This window comes from Cebidichthys violaceus, unplaced genomic scaffold, assembly GCF_023349555.1.
Source record: "Cebidichthys violaceus isolate CVI_PGR_0920_01 unplaced genomic scaffold, fCebVio1.0.p SCAF_67, whole genome shotgun sequence".
NCBI classification, from domain to species: Eukaryota; Metazoa; Chordata; class Actinopteri; order Perciformes; family Stichaeidae; genus Cebidichthys; species Cebidichthys violaceus.
The window spans coordinates 656,796-665,990 of NW_027176894.1; the positions used below are offsets into that span (position 1 = coordinate 656,796).

At 40.5% G+C, this 9,195-nt stretch overlaps 2 protein-coding genes across 2 annotated transcripts; both read left to right on the plus strand.

Moving 5' to 3' along the window:
- Positions 1 to 31: 31 nt before the first annotated feature.
- pold3 (polymerase (DNA-directed), delta 3, accessory subunit) lies at positions 32 to 4,689 on the plus strand. Its single transcript, XM_068734801.1, has 12 exons — positions 32 to 127; positions 687 to 742; positions 1,374 to 1,473; positions 1,572 to 1,611; positions 1,791 to 1,923; positions 2,146 to 2,401; positions 2,510 to 2,582; positions 2,934 to 3,096; positions 3,294 to 3,397; positions 3,770 to 3,855; positions 3,962 to 4,043; positions 4,318 to 4,689. Exons 1-12 carry the CDS (start codon positions 71 to 73, stop codon positions 4,521 to 4,523), a joined length of 1,356 nt encoding a protein of 451 aa, XP_068590902.1. The 5' UTR covers positions 32 to 70; the 3' UTR covers positions 4,524 to 4,689.
- Positions 4,690 to 6,625: 1,936 nt separating this feature from the next.
- Positions 6,626 to 9,139, plus strand: LOC137890635 (tripartite motif-containing protein 16-like). Its single transcript, XM_068734800.1, has one exon. The coding sequence runs from the start codon at positions 6,733 to 6,735 to the stop codon at positions 8,410 to 8,412; it is 1,680 nt and encodes a 559-aa protein (XP_068590901.1). The 5' UTR covers positions 6,626 to 6,732; the 3' UTR covers positions 8,413 to 9,139.
- The last annotated feature ends 56 nt before the right edge of the window (positions 9,140 to 9,195 follow it).

A 9,195-nucleotide genomic window follows, 5' to 3' on the forward strand; every position in this document is an offset into this window, starting at 1 on the left:
TAACAGGAAGTAAATAAACTGCCTTCCCGCGCAGTTGAATCGGCGCAACAAGACGTCCGCATTCATCAAGATGGACGAGCTTTATTTGGATAACATCGACGAATATGTCAACGACCAAGACAAGATAGTGAGTGCTCTCTGGATGTGTGATATGTTCTCTTTAATTGACGTTAAGCTGGGTGAGATACTGCCAACGCGTGGCCGTTAGTACCGCGTTAAACCCGGTGTGATGAGCCGTTGAACTCCCTCCAGTAAACTACATGTTTACGGTTTGCATCCTTTTGCCTGCTGTATTTATATGTCATGGTATGGCTTACAACTGTCTACTGGTTTGGTTTTGGGTTTGTGGTTAATTCGGCGTATGAATAATCTTAAAAATATAGTTACAAAAACGGTTGCTTCAACGATACGTTAGCCTAGTTTCAGCTCGTGCAGCTGGTAGTTATCGCTCGTGCAGCTGGGAGAGTTTACGGCCAACGGTTGTGTTTTTTAAATAACGCAATTAACGCTACGTTTAACGGTAATTCTGACAAATTAACAGCTAATTAGCTGCCATAGTTTGTTTGACATTTGTAAACTAAAAATGGTAGCTAGCAAAGTCATTGTCGTTTTGTTTTTCTTATTATTATTTCTCATTAAAATGTGAACGTAAACAGCAGTGTTGTCGTGTGTTTTCTGTCTAACAGGTGACTTATAAATGGCTGAGTCTCACTCTGGGAGTCCATGTCAACATAGCCAAACAGTGAGTATTACTCCTCCTCTTTATGCATATTAGCATACAGAAAATGGTGACAAGCCAAGCTTAAGTCAGGTTCTGAGTGATACACATCCAGTATTCATTTTTATATTAGCTAACTGGAATCACAATAACTGCATCAGATGGACTTAGCTAATGAACTAGTTATAGGGTGATGCAGTGATTGTGATTCCAGTTAGCTAATATAAGAACACCACTGTGAATAAAACACCCTAGGGCTTCGTGTTTTATTCACAGTGGTGTTCTTAGTAAAGATAACCAACATTGCGGACGTATCTCCTGCAAAACCCTTTTACAAATTATTTAACAGAGCTTCAGTTAAACTCAGAAAAAATTGCTTCCTCAGTATTTTAGTCTAAAATTATCAACAAAATCACGAAATAAAAGAATAAGTAAACCAGGCTAGAATGGATCAGTGCGTGCTTCTACATCCCCAACAGTACATCAATACATCAGTTATTTTTTTGAAATACAGTGTGATGTCACTGACCGTTACCAGATAATTAAAGTCAGAGTTAATGGATAAAACAATAAACGTGTGTGTGTGTGTGTGTGTGTGTGTGTGTGTGTGTGTGTGTGTGTGTGTGTGTGTGTGTGTGTGTGTGTCTTGCGTCAGAATGCTCTTCCATTATTTGGATCACAAGAGGAAGGAAAGTTCCGCTCAGCTCCATGCCACGTATCTCGTGTCGGGCAAGTTTGTGGACAACGGCCAGACGGTGAGAAATACACTAAATTGACTTGTTCTGGCTTGATTTGCATACTTCTTTGCTTGATTTTTATTATTTTGTGTTGCTGATGTTGTGCTTGCTTTTAGAGTCACAAGGTGTCAGTTGTCAAAGAGGAGCAGTTGGAAGGTGTGTGAACATGTTTCTCAGATCACCAACAATAACTCTGTATTTGTGCAGAATGTTTGGGCTGGCTGCAAACTAACACTATATTTGGAAATTGCTTCAGTGTGATTTTATTTTTTTTTTTTAAGGTGATATCTGTTGTAGCAGAGCTATCTAACCTCTGGTGTTTTTCTCTTTTGCAGATTTCAAATCCAAGATGAGCTTGATCGTCAGCGTCCATATCTACAGTGTGCAGAAAGCGTTACTGAAGGACAGCGGTCCTCTCTACAGCGTAGACTATGACGCTGTGAAAGACAACCTGAAGAACTGCAGCAGGTATGCTGGTCATATATTTGTGTGCTTTAAAGGGAAGCAATGGTTTGAGGACAACAGTTCCCAAAAATATAGTCAAAATGTTCAGCTATGCCCCGGAACATCTGCTTCTTCCATCCAGTGTACCTAGCTCAGGGTACTAGAGAGAGAGAAAATAATCTGTTAAGTTGTAGAACTGTCAGTCTTCAGGGAAGTGTCGAGTCGATCCGTCTCCTCTGTTTGCAGATACAGTGCGATCCACTGTGCCAGTGCGGTGCCCATGTCTTCCGTGGAGCTGCAGCAGACGAGAGAAATCCAGCGAGCTCCGACACCAGAGCCTGAAAACAAAAAACCTGGCATGAATGGAGAGGCCAGTCGGGCTTCAAAACCTTCCGCCAAGTCGCAGAAAGGCATCATGGGAATGTTTACGAATAAGTCTGCTCCTAAGAACCAGGATAGTGGCAAAGACGTTAAGTCGGAGCAGAAGGAGGAGGCACCTGTGGTACGGCTTTGTAGTCTTTTGTGTGATTAACTGTTATTTACAAAGTAATAAACTACAGTATCGGAGTAAATGCTGTAGCTTTACTTTACGACTGTTTGGTATTTTTAGGTCGATGCCCCCAAAAGTAAACCAGATGCAAAAAACAATCCTATGATGAACTTCTTTGGGAGTCAGGCAGCAAGTGAGTAATTGTTTTGGTTGCAAAAATATAAATGAATGCTCCTCTGTTTTTGATTTGGTAATTGAAGTGGGATAGTACCCTTCCAGGTTTCCGTTATTAGGAATTTATGAACATGTACGAGAACCGTACAAGGTGCTATGAACACATCGTTGGGCATTATCCCTGACCTACACCCCAAGATGAACCCCATTCGTTTGTGTGTGTGTATATATATATATATATATATATATATATATGTATATGTATATATATATATATATATATATATATATATATATATTTGTGTATGTGTAGCTCTGCTGTTCTCTGTTTAATCACTTTTCTACCTACAACACTCCTGACTTTCTGTAGAGAAAGCAGAAAAAACTGTGAATCAGGAGGAAGCAGCTCAGTCATCAACCTCAGCAGAGCCACGACATCAGACTTCAAAGCCTGAAGAAAAGAAAGCTGCTGCTGCTGCTGCTGCTGCTGCTGCTGTGGAGCTGCCTGAAGACGTCAAGAAAGACTCCAGAAGGTGTGTGTGTGTGTGTGTGTGTGTGTGTGTGTGTGTGTGTGTGTGTGTGTGTGTGTGTGTGTGTGTAAAAAAAATGGTCTTTATTCAAACTAAATTTATGACTTGCACTCAAAAAGTTTTAAGGCTGTTCATTGAGTGATGATGGACTTAAATTTGGTTATAATTGTATTTAAATAAACATCTTCCTCTTGTTGAAGCAAAACCAAGCGGCTCGTGGATTCTGACAGCGAAGACGATAAAATGGACAAGAAAAAGAGACGAAGGATTAAGAAGCCTGAACCAGACAGCAGCGATGAAGACGGTGAGCTGTTTACTAAAATGTTGGGTTTTTTTGTAGATCATTTTTTATTTTTAAATCTTAAAAGACAAGGACTTAAGTTGAAAGGCCTAAAAGATACATTGTAAATGGTTTCGATAGGTGGTCAGTCCCAAGGAAGGAATATATAACTGTTTTTGTTTAGTTCACATTTAATGTAGTTGTTCTGTCTTTCATAAAATTATATACTGTTATAAGAACATCCCTGGTTAAAGTTCGGAGAATTACGGCCTATTTTATTTTTATTGTAAAGCCAGAAGACCTTTAACAGAAGAAGGAATTCTGAAAAAGGGTTCATAGTTTCAGAAGCCCTTTTAAGAGTCTTCATAGAAGACTAATACTTGTTCCCGTCTTCAGTCATTCCAGATTCTCCTCAGCGGATGGAAACAAGAGAACCGTCACCAAGTCCTAAGAAGAAGGTCCAGTCTGTTTCTCATTCACAAGTAAGAGATTAAACCTGGTGATCAGACATTAATGCTGTTAGACATTGATGAAATGTTCTTTATGTATTTAACACTGAATAACATTCACGCTTTTTTATTTCTTCAGCAGGGGAACTCTGAAATGAAAACGAGGAAGAGGAGACGAGTTCTGAAATCTCGGACGTTTTTAGATGATGAAGGATGCATCGGTATGAAATGCTGTCAGAGGATGAGTTTTCAATCAGCAGTCTGCTCAACATTTGATGAATATATACTGAATGCAATTCATTTTCCAAAAAACTTCATGCAACTTGCACCAGTATAACAATGTTTTGTAATAATGACACTTATTCAATGACCGATATGTCCTCCAGAAACATTAAACTACAGTATATATACACACACACACACACACACACACACACACACACACACACACAAGTCAAGACCGTAATCCCTCTGGTTTGTCTTCTTTCCCCTCAGTGACCGAGAAAGGCTACGAGAGTGAATCGTACTCTGAAACAGAAGACGACGTTCATGCCGCTAAACAAGCTCCTAAAGATCCCGTCTCTGCTAAACTACCGTCGAGTACCAAACAGGACGAGAAGAGAAGTCAGAAGAAAACGTCTGCAAATGCAAATAAAGGAACTAAACAAGCGTCCATTATGGGATTTTTCCAAAAGAAGTGATGGAGGACAGAGGAACAAAAAGCGCTGCTGCAGACTTTCTGTAAAGACTCCACATGGACAATTGAGGACTTCAACTACATGGACATGTCCAAATCAGGATGATAACTATTTTACTTTTCATCTTCCCGTTACCAGATGTCCTACTCAATAAACTATAAATACTGAACTCAAACGTGTTTTTTCCTCTCAAAATATACACAAAGAAATGTTTAAAACAAGTAGGAGGTCGACAAGATGTATTTGTCCGTTGAACAGAATCCAATTAGCTGTTACAAAAAATTGGTGTTGTGGCTGCTACTGCCCGAAGACGTTGCAATACACTGTGTATACACACACACGCCGATGTTATCGATAGTGTTGTTCAGGTTTGATTGAGATATCGCTTTTCTTGTTTCTGCATTTTAGATTCATACTCTTCTGAACATTCCGTGCAATACACACCCATTATAAAATCTGAAACGGACCCAAAATTTTCCTGAAACTTAATCTGTGACTTCATGAAAACTGTGCTAGCTATCAAAATGTCCATTTGGCTCAATAACGTCCATCATTTTGTCTACGTTTTAAACTTTGAATCATTTTTCTACGTTAATGTATGGCTGGTCAGTATGGGTCCAAAGTTAAGTGTTTTTGTAGCTCTCTTCACGACGAAACCCCATTCAAGTCAATGGGGAAATTTTGCTCAGTTTTTGGGGGTTTTCGGGAAAACCGCTGGGCGAGTGTAATCTCATCCAAAACAGTTGTCTGCATGTTTATATATTAGTAAAACAAAAAGTTTAAATTCAAATTTAAACACTGAAACTTCAGTGCAGATCTGATCAAAGGCTATCCTCTCAAACCTAAGAGCTAAGGATGTAATAAACCACAAGATTTAATTATTTAAAGTAAAACAAACTTTAACTCAGCCACATAGTTTGGCATCTTTGCTGGATAAATGGGTTACATTTTTGTATTAGTTTCAGTTAAATTAAGAAAGTAGAGGAGAGCTGAGAGGAGTCTCCGTCTAAAGAGGAGTTAAGAAAGTGAAAATGTGCAAATCACTGAACTTAAATTATTACACCATAACCAGTAGTGGAAGAAGTTATTCTGATCTTTGTCGGTTTGTAAAACTCAACATTAAAAGTTGGCTCCTCCTCCCTCTCAACAGCAGGTGAAAGACAAACCCTGATTCACTCTCATTGTAGAACGAGCTTTGTCCGCTTGGCGTCTCGCCCCGCTGTGTGTCCGCCATTTTCATAGCTTCCTCTTGGATGAACCATTTCTATCTGACACCTGGTGGCTGAGTTCATGTAGAGGTTGATGCTCTCTCTCTGCAGAGTGAACCACTTCTAGTGGGTCATAAGTGATCACTGAGAGACAGTATTTGATATGAGTCCATGCATTGTTCTTTAGGAAAGTCCTCCTCATTCCTGTCCACCAGTTTATGTTTGGTGGAGATTCATGTTGTTCCTGAGGAGTTTTCTCAGTCGTCACTCAACCAGTGAGTGACTCAGCTTTTACAACAGCTGGAATATTTTAACACCAACAACAAATGGAAAATGTGCAGATTATATCAGGTCCAGTCATGAAGTCATGAAATGAATAAATGTGAATCTTGAAACGCTGCTTTGCATCAGGATCATATCTTGAAACTCAACTCTTTTGAGACAAATGTTTAAAAGTTGATCATTAAATATGAGAGAAAGGTATTATACAGCAATTTAAATGTTTCATATTAGTTTAATTTGATAACTCTTTTGTCAGCCAGCTGTTTTTAAGCAGTAAAAGAAAACTGAACAGAATGAGTCTTTTGATGGCTTCATGTTTGTCTATAACTCTTCCTCTGAGGAGACAAGAAATATTTAACAACTACAGAAATGAAATGTTCTCAACCGTGGAGCAGGTTTTAACCGAGGCTCTGTTTGTAAATGAGGAAACAAAGTTCACATTCACAGCGCTGCTCCTCTTCCTGGAATGAAGCACAGCTTGATAACCCCTCCTTCTTCCTCCTGCTCTCAAACACAGCCGGCTCCACTCTGTCCACAGACTTCCTGGTTCCCTCCCCTTCAGATCTACAGTTTTAAAGATGGGTGTAACCAACATGGTGGTGAAGCGATAGAGCTGACAGGCTCCATTCACTGAACAAACACATGTTGTTCAGATCAGAAGTCAAAGCAGAGTCGCTTCTAGTGAAGTGAAACTCAGACAGTCGTTGTTACTGAGAGGTGAAATGGCGCAGAAAGGAGTTCAGCTGGATCGGGAAACCTTCTCTTGTTCCATCTGTCTGGATCTACTGAAGGATCCGGTGACTACTTCCTGTGGACACAGCTACTGCATGAACTGTATTAAAAGCTTCTGGGATGAAGAGGATGTGAAGAAACTCCACAGCTGCCCTCAGTGTAGGCAGACCTTCACACCGAGGCCTCTCCTGCTGAAAAACACCATGTTAGCAGTTTTAGTGGAGGAGCTGAAGAAGACTGGACTCCAAGCTGCTCCTGCTGATCACTGCTATGCTGGACCTGAAGATGTGTCCTGTGATGTCTGCACTGGGAGGAAACAGAAAGCCATCAAGTCCTGTCTCTTCTGTCTGGCCTCTTTCTGTGAGAAACACCTCCAGCCTCATTATGACGCGACTCCATTCAAGAAACACAAGCTGGTGGACCCCTCCAAGAAGCTCCAGGAGAACATCTGCTCTCGTCACGATGAGGTGATGAAGATGTTCTGCCGTACTGATCAGCAGTGTATCTGTTACCTCTGCTCTGTGGATGAACACAAAGGCCACGACACAGTCTCAGCTGCAGCAGAAAGGACTGAGAGGCAGAGAGAGCTGGAGGTGAGTCGACTAAACATCCAGCAGAGAATCCAGGACAGAGAGAAAGACGTGAAGCTGCTTCAACAGGAGGTGGAGGCCATCAATCGCTCCGCCGACGAAGCGGTGAAGGACAGCGAGAAGATCTTCACCGAGCTGATCCGTCTCATGGAGAAAAGAAGCTCCGATGTGAAGCAGCAGGTCAGATCCCAGCAGAAAAGTGAAGTGAGTCGAGTCAAAAAGCTTCAGGAGAAGCTGGAGCAGGAGATCTCTGAGCTGAAGAGGAAAGACGCTGAGCTGAAGCTGCTCTCGCACACAGAGGATCACAACCAGTTTCTACACAACTACCCCTCACTGTCACCACTCAGACAATCTACAGACTCGTCCGCCATCGATATCCGTCCTCTGAGCTACTTTGAGGACGTGACGGCGGCTGTGTCAGAAGTCAGAGATAAACTACAGGACCTTCTGAGAGACAAGTGGACAAACGTCTCACTGGCAGTGACTGAAGTGGACGTTTTACTGTCACCTTCACAAGCAGAGCCCAAGACCAGAGCTGAGTTCTTAAGATATTCAAGTGAAATCGCACTGGATCCAAACACAGCAAACACAGAACTGTTATTATCTGATGGGAACAGAAAAGCAACATTAGTGAGAGAACATCAGTCTTATTCTAGTCACCCAGACAGATTCACTTCATATCATCAGGTCCTGAGTAGAGAGAGTCTGACTGGACGTTGTTACTGGGAGGTGGAGTGGAGAGGAGGAGGAGTTTATGTAGCAGTCGCATACAAGAATATCATCAGAACAGGGAGCTCTAATGAATGTGTGTTTGGATTGAATGACAAATCTTGGGCATTAAATTGTAACAAAAACAGTTTTACATTTTGGTACAACAAGATGCAAACTCCCGTCTCTGGTCCTCAGTCCTCCAGAGTAGGAGTGTACCTGGATCACAGAGCAGGTATTCTGTCTTTCTACAGCGTCTCTGAAACCATGACTCTCCTCCACAGAGTCCAGACCACATTCACTCAGCCTCTCTATGCTGGACTTATGATTTATTATGTTGGAGACACTGCTGAGTTCTGTAAACTCAAATAGTCAGAAGTGATTTAAGGAACAGCAAATTCATTTTTGTGTTTTAATCCTGAATCTCATTTTGTCTCCATCATTGTCGCTTAATTGCTGATTGTTCTTCAGCTGTCAATCAAACATTGTGGGCGGTGCTTTGACGTCTTCTCATTATTGTTCTGTAAATGTTTGAGTTTCTTTAGGTGGAGCTCCTTTCTGTGTCTGTTTAGCCATGGAGGCTATCACTGCTCATGATGATCTTTGTTGACCTGAACTGATATTTCTCTTCATGAAAATGTAAACTGCTCTGAGGTTTAAATGTTTGATAAATATTAGTATTGATGTATTTGTTACTTGTTGTTTCTCTTCCACTGCATGGCTCTTAAAGAGAGAAATCACCAGAGCTTCTTTTATCAAAGATATTTAGTTCTCAGCACTCTTTGTAAAGATTTCTTCAAGTGAAATTATGTTTATTTTCTACAACAGATTAAATGTTGTTCTTGTTGTTTTCTTAATCGTTATACAAAAGAGGTACTATGATGTATTATATAACTAATTATTATGATCATAATCAATAAGTAAATCATTCATTATTCTCTTTCACATAAGTGAGATTCTGGTCAAACAAATGTATTATGAGGATGAAGTGAATGTGTTCATGAAATCATTGAACAAGAGTCATTGAACAGACTTCACTGATGGGATGTGAACAAACTGAAGGTTCACATGATGAATAAAGTATTTCTTGATTCAAGAATGAACAAAGTCTTTTCTTCTTGTCTTATTTACAGGGTTTCATACAAAGCTGATGGA

Coding starts and splice junctions, on each gene's coding strand:
- pold3 (XM_068734801.1), top strand. CDS start 71: ATGGACGAGCTTTATTTGGATAACATCGACGAATATGTCAACGACCAA. Junction 128..686: donor TCAACGACCAAGACAAGATA/GTGAGTGCTCTC, acceptor TCTGTCTAACAG/GTGACTTATAAATGGCTGAG. Junction 743..1,373: donor CATGTCAACATAGCCAAACA/GTGAGTATTACT, acceptor GTCTTGCGTCAG/AATGCTCTTCCATTATTTGG.
- LOC137890635 (XM_068734800.1), top strand. CDS start 6,733: ATGGCGCAGAAAGGAGTTCAGCTGGATCGGGAAACCTTCTCTTGTTCC.